General features: G+C 41.6%; 1 protein-coding gene across 1 annotated transcript in view; it reads left to right on the forward strand.

Moving 5' to 3' along the window:
* Positions 1 to 16,734, forward strand: part of mettl15 (methyltransferase 15, mitochondrial 12S rRNA N4-cytidine) — a 64,083-nt gene that overhangs the window by 29,468 nt on the left and 17,881 nt on the right. The window contains exon 2 of the mRNA XM_080768212.1: positions 7,945 to 8,081. Coding sequence (XP_080624338.1) covers positions 7,945 to 8,081 — 137 coding nt within the window. The remainder of the gene's footprint in view (positions 1 to 7,944; positions 8,082 to 16,734) is intronic.

Raw genomic sequence — 16,734 nt, forward strand, 5'->3', positions numbered from 1 at the left:
AGAAAGTTTCCAAGTCCGTTTTATGATCAGATAATGTGCATCAAGACTCTCTGCTTTCATAAGAAAAAAACTAATACTGTAATTGCGAATGCAATGAGCACTTACTATGAGACCTAGCAGATCACGTCTGTCTGTCTGTCTGTCTGTGTGTGTGTGTGTGTGTGTGTGTGTGTGTGTGTCTGTCTGTCCCGCTTACTGTATATGTGGACCTGGCCCTTTTGTGCCCATATATGGAGCTGAGTGATTTGTGAGTCATGGTGACATGAGTGTGATGGCGTGGTCCTGCTTTGGGGACTCCTTATATGGTTATGGCTGAGTCATGGTGACATGAGTGTGATGGCGTCTTTTGTGACCATATATGGAGCTGGCGTGGTCCAAGCACTAACTATGACACCCTGCAGATCATGTCTGTAATTTATTCTAATTGTTATTGCAATTTACGATCTGCGTTCGCCTTCCGCGTTCGCAGTCTTACTCGTAATAATAAAAATCACACCCCTGTGAAGTGAGCAGTGCAATGTTGTGAAGTGAGCAGTGCAACATTGCACTGCTCACTTCACTGGGGTGTGATTTCTATTATTATTACAGTATTAGTATTTTTCTTATGAAAGCAGAGAGTATTCTGTTTCATACGGTATATAGTATGTACATGTCGCTATAGGCCTTATTTTGTGAATATTTAGTTGTTAGGTCCATGCTCTCTAAAATTATCTTTTTCAGAGAACTTTAGAGATGGCATGGGCCTGAATAACTATTATTCACAAAATAAGGCCTATAGCGACATGTACATACTATATACCGTATGAAACAGTCGACTCTCTGCTTTCATAAGAAAAATACTAATACTGTAATAATAATAAAAATCACACCCCTGTGAAGTGAGCAGTGCAATTGCACTGCTCACTTCACAGGGGTGTGATTTTTCTGGGTGGTATTTTTCTTATGAAAGCAGAGAGTCTACTGTTTCATACGGTATATAGTATGTACATGTCGCTATAGGCCTTATTTTGTGAATAATAGTTCTTCGGGTCCATGCCTTCTCTAAAGTTCTCTGGTGGGCGCAAGCTGCATTCAATAGCCAATTAGTGACAAACTGTATATGTGTACAATGTGTACTGTTTTCCTCCTAAAAGTAGACATTCAGGGCTTTCATTCGGTATATGGTTTGTATAGGATATTATTTGTGCTCAATTTTATATCGGTCTTTTGAACTAAAAAAACTGAACTGAAATGTCTGTCAACTTCAAGCCTCCATATCTCTGTTGTTTTTTTTCACAAGCAGCGTGCAGGCAAAAGCAGGTGTTAGAAAAAGGTCAATATCTCCAGAATGGAAGATGGTAGAATCATAAATTTTTTTTTAAATTGAAGTGGACAAGTTGGGCTTTCTTTTTATTTATGCGATTGTGATTCTCGCTATAAGAGGCCCCTCGCTGTGGGCCCCCCAAAAAGTTCAAAAAGCCCATGTTAAGCCTTCAGCACCAGTAAGCCAGGGTCCGCTAGAACCTGTAGCAGTCTATGTGTTAAGAGACAGACTTTAGAGGCAGTTTAATATTCAGTACATAATTGTTTTTATACATAATTTGTTTGGAGTGAATATTGTGTGTTAGGTAACACAGTTTGGAGTGAATATTGTGTGCTCCCATGTGTTTTGGCCCTCATTTGCACCATTCATCGTTGAAAGATAAACCTCCCATAAACTTCCTCACGTAGGGTTTTATAAAAGTAAATGAGCATGGATGGTTTGGCACAACATGCATGCTTGGCTTGTCGAAACTAGTCCAAATACCTCCTAAAATGTGTTCATTTAAACTCCATTCCAAAAGATTTCAGGCAACACTGAATAGATGAGCAATGTTACTTTTTTGTTGTAACTCTACAACATTCCATTGACAAAAGGGAGATTAGCCTAGCACACAGGAAGGCAGTTTGAACAGCCCTCTGGCAAGGTTTTCCTCAATGTTTCTTTTTTGTTTTCTTTTTTTGCTACTCTATTGCTCATATGCTCATTGCTCACACATACATATAGACACAGGCCTAAACACATTATACAATATACACAGTCAAGATTTCCAGGTAGGTCCACTTAAAGCTTAACGGTAGTGGAGGCAGGAAGCCACAAGTGTGTGTTGGCCACCAACATCAGTGAATTCATGATCAACATAATAACTTCTTGACAGAATAATTGCTTGAAGCTTTCATGTCCTTAGGTGAGTTAGTCCTCTCTCTCACTTGCTATCTGTTTTGCCTCCCGAGCCTAGGCTAATGGCCAGACAAACACTGTCAATCGGTCTGAAAATAAAATAAACTGCGTTTTATGACTTCCCTATTTGTGAGGTTGTGTGTGAGGTTGTGTATGTGTGTGTGTGTGTGTGTGTGTGTGTGTATACTATATATATATATATATATATATATATATATATATATATTGCGGTCACCATCACCTGGATGTGCACGAGATCTACCTGATTTTATATTCTGTATATGCTGAAAAGAAAGTGCTTATTTCTACACTATATATCAAGTTTTAAGATTGGTTAATGGTAAATCGTGCATTTATATAGTGCCTTTATCCAAGGCGCTTTACATAGATTGTGCATTACATTCACCCATTCACACACACATTCATACACCAATGGCGGCGGAAACCATGCAAAGCACCAACCAGCACATCAGGAGCAATTAGGGGTTCAGAGTCTTGTTCAAGGACACTTCGACACTAACTCTAGGGGAGCCCACGTTCGAACTGGCAACCTTGTGGTTGCCATCCAACCACCCTGAGCCACCGCCACCCCTGAAACTATATGTTTATCAGCAGTGCTTACTAAAAGTTTAAAGTTTTTAAAGTGCACTTCAGTGCACACAGGTGGCAGGCTCATCCATAACGCAACCGAACTTGCCATCAAGCTTATTATCCCAACCTGTACCTTCACACCACATGCATTATTCACTACTCATACCATACTCTCAGAATTGTCACTTTTGCGTGTGCTTGCATCTTGCCATGAACTTTGTGTGATGGAGAGAAATGCAAACCGGGTACCTCCACCCTTGCCATGGCAACGGACGCGACGAGGAAAGCGATCCTGTACCCGTGTATCTGTCTCCCTAATGGTCTGTCTGTTAGTGTAACAGGATCTGTAAAAACTCCCCTCAGTGACATTTTAGATCCCCCACTGTAACTGACCTGGGCTGGGGAGTCACAAGTAGGATTTACGTGAGTACTCGGCCTTCTCTCAGGTTCCTGCCCCCCTTTTCCTAATGAATTCAGCCAGCAGAAGACTGAGAAATGGCCCCTTTTTCCATATAGTCAGCAGTGTTCTTCTGCAGGAGGTAGACCATGTGGTAGACCATGTGAGAAAGAATCTCACTTATACCAAAAATGCAAGTTGCTTAACAAGGACAATTCCTAATGTATATAAACAGGAACAGTTTTTGATGCAGCATACAAATGCCTGACAAATCTCTTCCTTTTAGGATGAAAGGCTGTATATGGATGGATATTGTGGAGTGGCTAGTTGCAACTAAACAGTCTTGCATTCTGCTACCTTGCAGCTGTACACACTGTTGGACTGCACCACTTGGACCACTCCTAACTCTCCTGTTCCCTCTGCTGGGAAAGGCAGATATTACACAGCCCAAAATAGAGAATAAAATGTACAGAGCAGCAATTATTCTCATTGTGAGCGTCATTGGTCAGGTGGTCTCTGTAGTTAGAAATAGGAGTTTGACAATGTTTCATCCTGGATTGACTGTCTCCTGCTGGCCTCTTCGGCATGGCTTGGTCCAGGCAGAGCTGGACACTCCTCTGTATGAAATATCAATGTGAATGACTCACTCCAACTTCAGTGTCAATCATCACAAATGTCAAACCCATTATAGCCAAACTCTTGAGGGAGTTGTTTTGTCCGTCTGGTGGCGGAAATATCAGGTTTTTAACTTTTTGAGAAAGGGAAATATTGTCGAATGGCATCGAGAGTCTCTGTATAGCCTTCTGGTTTTACATTCTATTAAGTTTGTGTTGTACATTTGGTTACAAGTATGAATAATGTGAAGTTGTTCCATGCTTTGCAGCAGATATCAAAATAATGCTTAGGTTGTCATGGAACCGATGCTGTTTAAGTTCTATAACATTCTGAAGCCATAAAAATGCTAAAGACCTTGCCGGTGGAATTACGTTGCTAGGGAACAGTTTGGGTCCAAGTTTATTTCCTGTCAGCTAGTGATATTCACAAACACTGCAACAGAAAAAAAAACTTGGACCCTTTCACAATGTTTGTTGTCAAGTGTGAAAAGGTCCACCTTCACACTGAAAAGGTCCACCTTTTCACACTTGACATTCACAAACACTGCAACAGAAAATAAACTTGGACCCTTTTAGAATGTTTATATTGAAAAGGTCTGTAGTAGGGTCCAAGTTTACTTCCCATTGCAGTGTTTGTGCATATCAGTAGCTGACAAGAAATAAACTTGGACCCAAACTGTTCCCTAGCAACGCAATTCCCTGACAAGGTCTATTGGCTACGTTATTGCTAAAAGCAAGAGATACTGTAGATCTGATTTATAACCTGCAAGAAAAGACGTGCTTTTTGCTGACATAACATGATTCTGCCGTGCGGTTAAATGATTACTGAAAATTGAAAACGACTAAAGAAAATACGCTATCATTTAAAATGGCTGCGTGCAAAAAGAAAGTATATATATCATCTTTGCTGGTGCACCCACTGATAAAAGCCACCCTACTTTGCTGTTGTGTTTTCTTTTTCCTGTTTTGTATTGAATAGCACAACAGGCAAGTTCATTATGCGTGTGACTCATCCCACTAGCCCACACCCCCTCCCATCTGCTGCTGTGCTCTAGAAGGGAGAGGGAAACGCCATTGATCACTTCTCCTCTCACACATGCACGCACACACCCCACCTTTAACGTCACTATCGATCGTCATGTTTAATGTTTTTGCGGGGAATGGCAGGCATTTACTATTGTGTCATTTGCCATTTATTGAAATGCAAAAAAAGACCAATTTGTTGACAATATAATACAGCTTATTTACATTTTAAAACTATGGAACAAATTATTTTAGTGGTGATATGGCTGTTTATATCATTATATAATTTATGTCATATATATATATATATATATATATATATATATATATCAGAAATAAATGTAAACTAATTTACAATTGACTTAAATTCACTTGAATACACAGGACCCCAACTGAAACAAGCCATAGTGCTTTCTTGGGTTTATTCTTTTAGCAGCCTTTGTATAAAACTGTACCTCTGAGTTTTGTTTTTTTCTGCAAACTGTTAAAGTCAATCAACCCAAAAAATATTCCAAAAGAAAATCCAGGATTGATTTATTTCTTCATCTCGGGAGTGATTTCTAACAGTTTGGAAATAAAAACTTTCTGGATCATGGGTAGATGGATACAACTTGACTTATTCTGACAATGGGTTTTATTTCAGCAGTGTGTTCTTGGTAGCTTAGGGTGGACAGCTTCCATTGAATGTCAAATCACTTTGACAAATCATGGTTGAAGGAAGCCACTTTCACGAGTCATGTCGTCTCTGTTGTATGTTCAAAACCATTACTTTTCAGGGAATGGAAAAAAAACATGTGTTCCTTTGGCTTCAATGTCATTCTTTAGTCACAAGCTTAATACTTTTCAGTGGTTAAATATTTATAAAATTCACAGACGCAGATGTAACCATTTTCAACCTAGTATGCACCCTAATTGAGAGAATTGGTAGTATACAGTTCAGACCAAAAAAAGAAAGCTTGTGCCCAGTCCCACCCTCTCACCTCCCACGGCAATGATTCTGCATATATGGGCAGTCCAACTAATCATAAAGAAAACATCCTCTTAACATTCTTGTGCTGGCACACACATAGTGTCAAGTGTTGGTGGAAAGAGCTGTTGAAGCAGGTGCTAGTTCATAGCTTAAAGGCTGATCTGCAGGCTGAGCTGAGATTTTTTTTTCCAGAGCGGGCAAGGAGGATGACTCACTTCGACTTATGGGTGTGAATGTGTAATTGACGTGTGTGTGTGTGTGTGTGTGTGTGTGTGTGTGTGTGTGTGTGTGTGTGTGTGTGTGTGTGTGTGTGTGTGTGTGTGTGTGTGTGTGTGTGAAAGGAAATAGAAGAAATTGTTGTATTGTGTTGAATTAGTTGACCATTCTCTGTTTTGAGTTTTAAGAATGTGCTAAGATAGTGTCATCGCCACTTCATGGAGCTCACTATGACGTTGGACCCAGACTGTTTTCTTGCTATGTACACTGTAGTTATTAAGTTAAGCACAGCAATCACAATTGGCTGGAGGTTGCATGACATACAACATACAATACAATACGGTACAGTGCAGTGCAGTGCAGTGCAGTGCAGTGCAGTGCAGTGCAGTACACATATACATACATACATACATACATACATACATACATACATACAATATAGGAAGGTTTTATGGGCTGGGCTTTTTACTAAAAAGCCCCCCCTTTTAAAATACTACACACATATGTACATACATACCCACCTACATACATACATTTCAGACGTTTTAGCAGTTTTTAAGGACCCACTTTTAGGCCAGTGCACCAGAGCAAGCTTTTGCCTTTTTTTAAACCCCACCCATTTTAACCAAATACATACATGTTGTATATATTAGGTATGCGGTCTAGCTTAACTTGGACTCAGGGGGGTGGACGCCTCTGCCTTGCATAGTCCCCAGTGAATAGGCATTTTGCCCTTCACTGGTAACCTTATTTTGGATTTGTTTTAAATATATGAAGGTTTCATGGGCTGGGCTTTTTACTAAAAAGCCCCCCCCTTTTAAAATACTACACACATACATACATACCCACCTACATACATACATTTCAGACGTTTTAGCAGTTTTTAAGGACCCACTTTTAGGCCAGTGCACCAGAGCAAGCTTTTGCCTTTTTTTAAACCCCACCCATTTTAACCAAATACATACATGTTGTATACAACATGTACATACAACATTACATTTAATTCAAATAAAATCATGTATTTTATTACATTTAAAATGTTAAAATGTCGCAAGACATTTAACTCTATACTGCCTCCCCCTGGTCAGCCGGGGTGCCTGATGGAGGGGAAAGGAACTGGTTGGAATAACGTGTTCCTTCCACAGGTTACATCCTACCGGGGAAACACCCCCCTGTCAGGCGATAAGAAGCGGCCTGCTCCAGTTGTTCCCGAGAGCCCCTCAGTTCGGGGCTCTCGGGATCAAATTTAAATACAATTTAGATGAAAAAAGGATACTGTTACATGAAAGTGTCATTATGCTTTATTGAGCTAAAATATTTTCATAAGCCATGATTTTCCATGGCCAACATAGAGAGTAACAATTCTAGCTAATTAGAGTATATCGAGTTGACTTGAGTAGATTGGCTTAGTAAAACTGCCATCAAACTGCTCACCAATCCCTGTGGTAGAGAGTGACTTGTACAATAAGAATAAGTAGTACATCTGAAGTCTTTGGAGTTGGTCTCCCTACTCTTCAATTGAGAAGTTTAGACACTGGTGTCGGGTAGGACACCTATACTTGTTGACAGCTTTTACTGCCTGAAGCTCTAAGCACAATATCTCCCTGCCCTGAGAAAGCAGATGCCTTATTGGAAGATAGGTAGATATTTAGTCTCTCATGTGTGGGGGCCTGGGGTCAATTCTCATTTAGGATTGCATTAGGCTGCAAAATTATGTATTGCAGCTTTAAACTTATTCCCTCATCAATAAGTTTATAAGCTTACATACACATTTTCAGTGTAATTCGCAATCTAAAATACTATGCAGTGTCATAAAGCATCTTAATGTGAAGAATAAGAGAATGCAAATTGGATGACAACATTGTATTGAGCAATGACCGGGATATTCATTCATGTTGTGAGCTGACATTGTCATCACATCCTGACCCTACAGGTTGTCCTCGATATGACGTTTGGAGGTGGAGGTCATACTACAGCCATTCTGAATAGTAGTCCTGATGTCACAGTCCTGGCCTTGGATCGAGACCCTACAGCATTCTCTTTTGCCCAACAGTTAGCCAAGCAGCACAAGTAAGTTTCTTATACTAATAATTTAATCACAACTCCATTGAGTTATATTTGTCACTGTATCCCTTGCATTGTGCTAGAAAGCTTCCGACACAAAAACATTGATTATTATCCAATATTATTTCTCACCTAACTTATTATGCAATGTTATCAATGAAAACACTGTTTTAAATGTTACCCATTATATTTCCTATACTGACGACAATGGGTAATTGTGTTAATATTAGAACAGATTTTGCAGGTTCACTCTTTAAAGTCCACTTATTGCGCCCAGGACGTCCCCACACGTCTATAATTACACCCATAGGAGGCCCAAGACGTCTGGAGACGTCTTTAGAATCGCTAAATGAATTTTTTTTACAGCGGCTGTTGCTAGGCAACGCCTTGCTCAAAGCTCCCAGACATGTTTTGCGTGCTCGTGCAGCCATTCACTTACTTGTTTACGGGCTGACAAAATTAAGCTATTAGCTATTATCTCTGAATGTACGCCGCTCTCCATGGTTTTGATCAGAACGCCGATGTTCTGTCCTAATTTCTGACTATTAATTAAGATATTAAGAGAACAGTCTTCAGCCACTGCCAGCATTTTTGAGTGTTTTTACTAATCTTCCAAGACCCACAGAATATTTTGTTCCATGATGATGTAAACACCAAATATCTCAAAAGAAAGACGCAAGTCTCTGCTTTCACCAGGGAAAAAGGTGTCTTGACAAATACATTCGTCAATGGTAGTCAATGAGTTTTAACATACGTGTTCAGTGTCGGTATTGGATTTTGCGTTCATGATAAATGTCATTTTTTGGAAGAAGTAAGCCCTGCAGACAGAATGGTGCGGTGTGCATGGGTGTGTTGTAGGGGATTTTTTTTAATCACATTTTATCCACAGAGCAGCCTAATTAAGTTTTAATTGATGCATGCAACAGCCAATATTGTCTGCCGCAAGTCATATTTGACCCATAACACTAACACCTTCGGAATTAAAAAAATGTTGACAGCTTATTTTGTTTCGTTAAAATAGCTGTTTCTGATCTCATGAAGCCTTGTTCCAATAAAGAAATGTAAAGGGTACTTATTCTAAACTTGAAAACGGGTAAAATTTGACCCTAACAATGGAAGGCACAATGGTATTTGCACATAATCTTTGCACATTTCACAAATGTGTCCACTGCAGTGGGTGCTATTAATACAGCACTCAGGGTTGAACAGTATCTCTCTAGTCTACAGTAAGGCAAGTTATAGTTTAAACCCAGCATTTGTGCACGCAGGTGCACAAATGCTGGGTTTACACACACACACACACACACACACACACACACACACACACACACGCACACACACACACACACACACACACACACACACACACACACACACACACACACACACACTCATAGCTGGTGGGCCCTGGCATGTCATTTGTCAGAGCAAGGGCCCACGGCTGCAGTGTGAGGGAGATGCTGCCTCCCACGGAGGATCCATCAGATAATGTGGGGGTGGGAAGTAGAGAAAAGCCCAGAGAAGTTAAGCAAAGAGAGCGAGCGAGAGAGAGAGAGAGAGAGAGGGAGAGGGAGAGAGAGAGAGAAAAACATGAGCATTACATTGGGAAAAAAAAAAAACCAGGGAGACACCAGGACAGTGTCTAATAAGGCAGTGAGGGAGTGTGTACTGGTGTATGTGCGTGAGCGAGCGAGGGAGGATGAAAATGAGATGTTCCTAAGACCATGGCGTGGGTAGGAATCCTTTTACGTAGATGCTGGGGAAACCTCTCTCAAGGGAATTGGCTAGAGAAATGCGCCTGTGAGAAGGGGATGAGGAAAAAAAAGGGAAAATCAAAACACAGCACTGTGTCGGTTATAAACCCTTTCACGCCCACTTGTGAGAGAGTTCAGAGGAGTTGGAGGAATCAAGCAATTAGCCAATATTATTGGAAGCCTGAATAAAAGACCCAGGCATCCCCCGCAGTGCATCCACATAACAGGATCGGAGAGTTCCCCCACTCTGCTCCTGTGTGTTGCAGAAAATACAACCCTGATGCAAATTGCTCAGGGGTGGTGCATGGTGCTGTGTATATTGTTTAGATTGCAGCACAATAGAAATCAAGCACTCATAAAGTTAATGTGAGTTTTTGATATGAAAATAAACCCTGTTCTCTGAAGGAGAGAAATTATATGCAGTTCATAAGAATGGAGATAATGCCCTGCAGTGCTCTTTTTTAATTAATATTATTCACAATTCCAAAAGACAATCTTTGCTGTGACAAAGTCAAGGATAATATAACCACAGTGGCTTTAACAATAAACAGGTAATTTGTGACCTACACTACTGAACACATTTATGTTTAATATTTGCTTGGATACTTCAAACTTTGGCTAGTGTGTCGCCAAAGACCCAAGGGCGTGCAGTGCCTTGTGGGTTGATCAGATCAGCGGGTGTTTCTGGACACCCGGAATCAGTACATCCAGTGTGTTTGTCCGGGCAAAACTGGGGCGAGTCCGACTTAATGACGTCAAACTTGGCGTGTGTATCCCAGATGACCCAGGAGTATGCAGTCAGAGTGGAAGTTCAGTCGGACCAACCATTTCCAAGAACTGAAAAAAACTGTCCATGCTTCTGCAGAGGACGCACTGAAAGTCTGATTGGCCAACCCAACTCATCAGCTTTACTGATTGGTGAATGTTTGTGCCACATTACCAATAGGGATAACTTGGAGGGGGGAAAATCGTAATATTGAATCGTAACAATCGTTGAATCGCAATTTGAATTGGCACCCTATGTATCGAGATCGTATCGAATCGGGAGGTATGTGAATCGTCCAACCCCTTTGCCAATATAGTCCATGGGCCTGCCGCCTGACCAGATATCGGTATCCGGTACCATTTGAGTGGGCAAAACCTCTGCTACTCACCAAAACAAAGGCGAGTTGTGTCATTAGAAAGCCTACTGTCCTTAGTGGACGCACTCTGAGCCCCCCACCACACGTATAAACTGTACTTTTTGGCCAAAAGGGGATTTTGTTTCCACCGGGAAAAAAAAACATTTTTAGTTACTCCGCTGCGCCCTTTACTGATATTGCCCAGAGAATTGCCTCATAGAGAATATTTTTCCTCCGGTGAAAACAAATCCCTTTTTGGCCAAAAAGTACCGTTTATACGTGTGGTTCTTTTTATTTACGCCAAAGAGGAGAGGCTGGTCTGATTTCGATTTGAGATTTAAAACGGAAAGTCCCATAGCCTTACTGCGCAGGGCAGAATCGTAGAAGCAGTAGAAGGCTATGGACCAGAGCTAGAGTGTGGCATGAGTCCAGTCTTATAGTGAGCAGGTTGATTGTGGAAGTGTTCACAGGTTTGTATTGTGGGCATGGCTGGGCTGGGGATGGAGTGGGAACAGGTGTGTGACAATGACTGGGGGTAGGAATGGAGAGTGGGAGTGGCTGACAGGGAGACATGGTCTGCAGACCCTGACAATGATTAAGTAACAGAAATAGTGTGTAACTATGACAGGCACAAAGAACACCGTCCTCAGGATGAGGGGGTTCCACACAATTTTCTTCCATCTACTTTCCATTCTGGGTGAAATGACTCCAAGTTGCCGGGTTGAAAGACCTCTGTGTGGAATCTTGTGTTATTGCAGAAGGGTCAGTCGTTATTGTGGTAGAGGGCAGAAAGAACAACAGAGCAGCAGCAGCACATCCTTATCTTGCCTGGAATGGCTAAAGGGCAAACATAGAACAGAGGATCACCTCCAGGAAGAAGCCTGAGGAGCATTTCAAAGCTCCTACATGATGTCCATCAGGCGCCACTATCGTATCTATCGTATCGAGACTATCTCTCCACCAACATATTTCATATGTATGGGGAATGTCCCCAGTACTCCCCACCTCACTCTTGACGTGGATATCTCTTTAAGACACACCAGTTGTACTGGCACGCACGGGCATATAAGGCCCAGTTGTGCGTGATTACAATGATTTTTTGATCTCCACCGAGCAATCCAAGACGTGGTCTCCTCGACAGAAGTGCAGAGCAAGTTATCAACAATAACTGATTTTCTTTTACTTTTTGAAAAGCAACTACTCACGAGTTCTGGCAGCCGGATTTGTTTATTTCCATTATAGAATCATTTACAGGCAATTTCATTTCATATTACAGAAGTAAAATAAATGACATTACAAGAAAAAGAAAGAAAACAAAACAAAAAACAAAAATACATAGTAATATATTGTATAGTATTGTTTGCCTTGAGAGTGCCTTGGGGATAATTACATAATTACTTTACTTTTCACTGTGATATGGGAGGTTTTTAATTTAGAGTATCTATATTTTTTGTTTTTAATTTGGTGTATCTGGGCAGCGTCATTTGTAGATTCTGCTTCCAGATATTCTGCCACTAACTCCCATCTCCTTTTGAAGTAAGGAAGCTACGTGCTGGGTCGGTCAAACATAGCCATAATTATAGCACACTAATACAGGTGTATCGTTGACGTTTGCGCCAACTTACGCTCCTGTGGTGTAGCCTGTCTGTCGATCTGGAGCAAGCTTATCCTCCGAGTCGAGGGGCAGTCATCAGTGCACTGTACCGTTGTATTGCTGACGGGCGTCAGCCCTACCGTCGTCATACAGACAGTCGACGTACAGAGAAGGACCCCACTCTGCCCTATTGGAGCATTAGAGTCGTATGTCAGGGCCACACAAGGCCCACAGAGTAACGGACCAGCTCTTTGAGTGCTTCAAGTGAGAGTGCATGGATCACAGAGGTTATCCAGCACACAAACAGGCAGGAGTACCAGTGCCGCCTGGAGGGCAGGCATTCCCCATATATGAAATATGTTGGTGGAGAGATAGTCTCTTCACTCAGAGAACAAAGGTTACAAAGTAACCGAACGTTTCACCTTGCATGCACCCAGGAGGGTTAGGGTTAGGTTCCAACAAGTTCATTATTTAATTTTTCATTCAATTGCCTCAAGTGAAGACCTTGTGATTTCTTCCCCACTATGTATGTGGACATGTACAATTGCTGATCTCCATGTCCATTGAATTATGAGTGGTTTATTCAACTTTCTTTACTGTTCTCTGACAAAAGAAAGATAATTAGTTTTTTCAATTTAGTTGGCAAAGGTGAAGGACTTTAAATACCTAGGGGTCAACTATCCAAAGTCGGCCACTCACTTCCAAAGGGAATGTGGAAGAGGGGTGAAGAGGAGAGTGCAGGCTGGATAGAACAGATGGAGGAAATGGTGTTATTTGTGACAGAAGGGTGAGAGGGAAGATGTATAAAACAGTAGTGAGACCAGCCATGCTGTAGTGTACGGCTTGGAAACTGAGTCGAAGCTATGGGTGGGTGGCAGAATTGAGGATGTCCTCTCAGGAGTGACAAGGCAGGACAGGATCGGCCTGGGCCATGGCTCAGTGGTCCAGGCACCGTGGCTTGTAATCCAGTCTGGCAGTGTGCCGCGGGTTCGACTCCCCTTCCCGACAGCCTTTACTGCATACTCCTTTTCCTGTCAGCCTACTGTCTGTCCCTCCATAAAAAAAATATAAAATAAAGGCAAAAGCCACAAAAAAACATAAAGAAAAGGCAGGACAGGATACAAAATGACTACATTAGAGGATCAGTGCAGATTACAATGTACCATTTAAAATAGGCTTGCACAGGAGATGGTTATTTTCCCTCTCTCCCTCCCCAATGAGAAATGTAATGGCTTCGAGTTAAATAAGACTAAGGACTTTTAAAGCAAACTTTACTGACTGTCTTGGACAGTCAGTTTAGATACTGTATTCCTCTTTCTGTGTTTGAGCTACGCTGTTGGGTTTGTTATATGGTGGGTGCCGGGCTAGTCTGCATGGAATCTCTGTGTGGAACCTGTTTATTTTTTGCGCACTGGCTGATAAGTCTGGTTTCCAGGCTAGCTTTTCAATCATTATAATTTGAAGTCCTTGTCAAGAACCTCTACTGTACAATATGTAACCCTAGATGTTCAACTATTTGTTTATAGAGGGAAGTTTTTAGTTTGAACTGGAATGTGGATGAAAGGGAATAATGCAGCATGGCCGAAGCTCTTGTAGTGTGTATTCAAACCCTGCATTGTCTACATCGGAATAGGGTCTCATATCTGTGGCCGTAAACATCCCTATTGCTGTGGTGATCTCCTTTGCCCTTCCGGAATAATTTGCATAAGGTTGCCTGAAGGCTGCGGATTTCATACATGTATCTGTGGTTTTGCATAGTGCCACGGATTGACACACTGATGTTGGTGAAAATGAACTGTCATGTTTGAGGTATTGCCACTTATATATCCTATTCTTGTTGAACAGAGGTGGCACACCTCTTGAACACAGGGTGGGTAGTGCAACAGCAGTAGTGTCAGCACTCTTGTGCTGGTGGTTTGCTGGCGAAAGAAAAGGGGGCTTTCGTACTGCCGCTCATGTACAGGCCTGGACTGGCCACTTGACACACCGGTGGGCCAACCAGTTAATGGGCTGGTGCCCCATCACCGTTTTAGTACCATTACGGTAATGGTAACATGAAGGGATGTTTTGTTCAGTGAAAGTGGAAGGGCTTGTTAGTCTGTGTGTGCCTCGACGGAGCGGGGCCGTAGAGCATCTGCTTTCTGCGGGCTGGTCTAGGGGTAAAATGTCAGGGCCGGATTTTTGACACAGTCCAGCCCTGCTCCTGTGTAGAGAGGCAGTCAGCAGAACATGCTAAATGTTGTATTGTTACAACGGGGTTGCAGAGGTTTGCAATGAGGCTAGGGCGATACAACTTCAAATCAATGTCAATTGTAGTTCAAATAGAAGCTCTACAAGATCACGCTAGTTTAACATTTGTACAACTAAGTATAATACAGGGTTGGTTACAATGTGGTTATTCTGACTTTGATGTAATCTATTATTAAAAATCACACTTGTGTGATGTGAGTGGTGATCTTATCATCATCATACATCACAGCCAATCAGCTGAGCACATTCCATGCTCATACAAACACACAAAACTGTGCATAGGAGAGGCTAGCACCACTCAAAAATAATTTATATGTTGATTTGTTGATAAGGAACAAATATGCCTCTTAATTATTCGATTAAGCTACTGTATGTGTATGTTACTTTTAAGTTGTTTAAAGGTTCTAAATATCGGTTTTGAGAGTTTTTTGGTTAATTGTGCAACCATAACTGAGGCTCAGATGCAGCATTCAGTAGCACGTCCGCTTCCTGAGGCTGTATGAAATAGAACATTTCTATCCATCAATTGTTGGCCATCACAGTCATAACCAAGGTGGTCCTCAATGGGATGTCTCGGGCAGTCTTCCAGGTCTGATTTTCAACCCTATTTATTTTTGAAATGTTCATACACTTGCCACAAGTGCTTTGGTGCTGTTGCTAGTTTATACATTGTACACTACTTATACACCACTGTAGGTTCTAACAGAGGAGTGGTGTATTAAGACTAGCAATTAAGACTAGTATCAAAGAGAAAACGTGCAACCTTTTGAAAATATGTCACAAGAACTTATCACAAGAAGTATTGGAAATGTACTTTTACTGCGACCAAAACAGTGCACTGTTTTGACCAGAAATGCTGCCTGGGAGGGGGATTTGAAGACTAAAGCGACTGAAAGCGTACGTGACAACAGATAGCCATCCGAAGCTAATGTGAGTAGCCTTTCCAATAGATCGAATCAAACATACAACTGAATAAACGTACAGTATAGTTACGTATTTTGGCAGCGTCGCTTCCCGACAAATAACGCAGACTACGTTTTTTAGCGGGGAAAAGTTTAATAGAAAAATGTTTAGTTTAATATTATACCTTAGATGAAAAGACCTTATAAAAAGATCTTAAGTACCCAAATGAATAATGGGAGACCAAGCAAGAATTGAAGTCCAGTCAGGGTGGACACTTTCAAAGAAACAAGAGAATCGGTTGGATGGCACTTACCATCTCACTCACCTTATAATGAGAGCGCAAAATCTGTCTTGGAAGAGCCATCCATCGACTAATCTAATATACGGCAACCTTCCCTGTGTTTCTTCACTGGTCCGATCCAGAAGAGCGCAGCTTGCCGGCCACTGCTACAGAGCTGACAATGAAATTATATCTTCCCTTCTTCTCTGGAGTCCTGCCTCAGGGCGGACCAGAGGTAGAAAACTGTCGTTCCCTGATGTCATTGCTAGGGACACATGCTTCGGTAGGCAGGAACTGGGGGTGGCAATGAAGGACCGGTGCTTCAGTAGGCAGGAACTGGGGGTGGCAATGAAGGACCGGTGCTTCAGTAGGCAGGAACTGGGGGTGGCAATGAAGGACTGGGAAGTCTGGCGTAGCATTGTGGAATCCATGATCTCGACCGCGGTCGAAAAATGATGATGATGATATAATATAGATGATGATGATAACTACTTAATATTCACCAAAACCAGAGCAGAACTCCTACCACGGGACTCAGGCAATCAATTAATACAGTTGCGAGGCAAGTATTTCATGTATTTCAGCTTAAGTTAAAAAATATATGTTTTTTGTATCAATTTACTAATTCATTTTCATATGTGATACACATATTAGTATACTGCTTTGAATTGGTTCTAAACTTCTGGCGGTGATTTGACTCAGCCCAAGTTCACATTCCAAGGAAAGCCATTCTTCAAAGGCATTGGGCCTTGTTTGC

The sequence above is a fragment of the Protomyctophum bolini genome (genome assembly GCF_963924005.1).
Source record: "Protomyctophum bolini genome assembly, chromosome: 1".
Classification (NCBI taxonomy): domain Eukaryota; kingdom Metazoa; phylum Chordata; class Actinopteri; order Myctophiformes; family Myctophidae; genus Protomyctophum; species Protomyctophum bolini.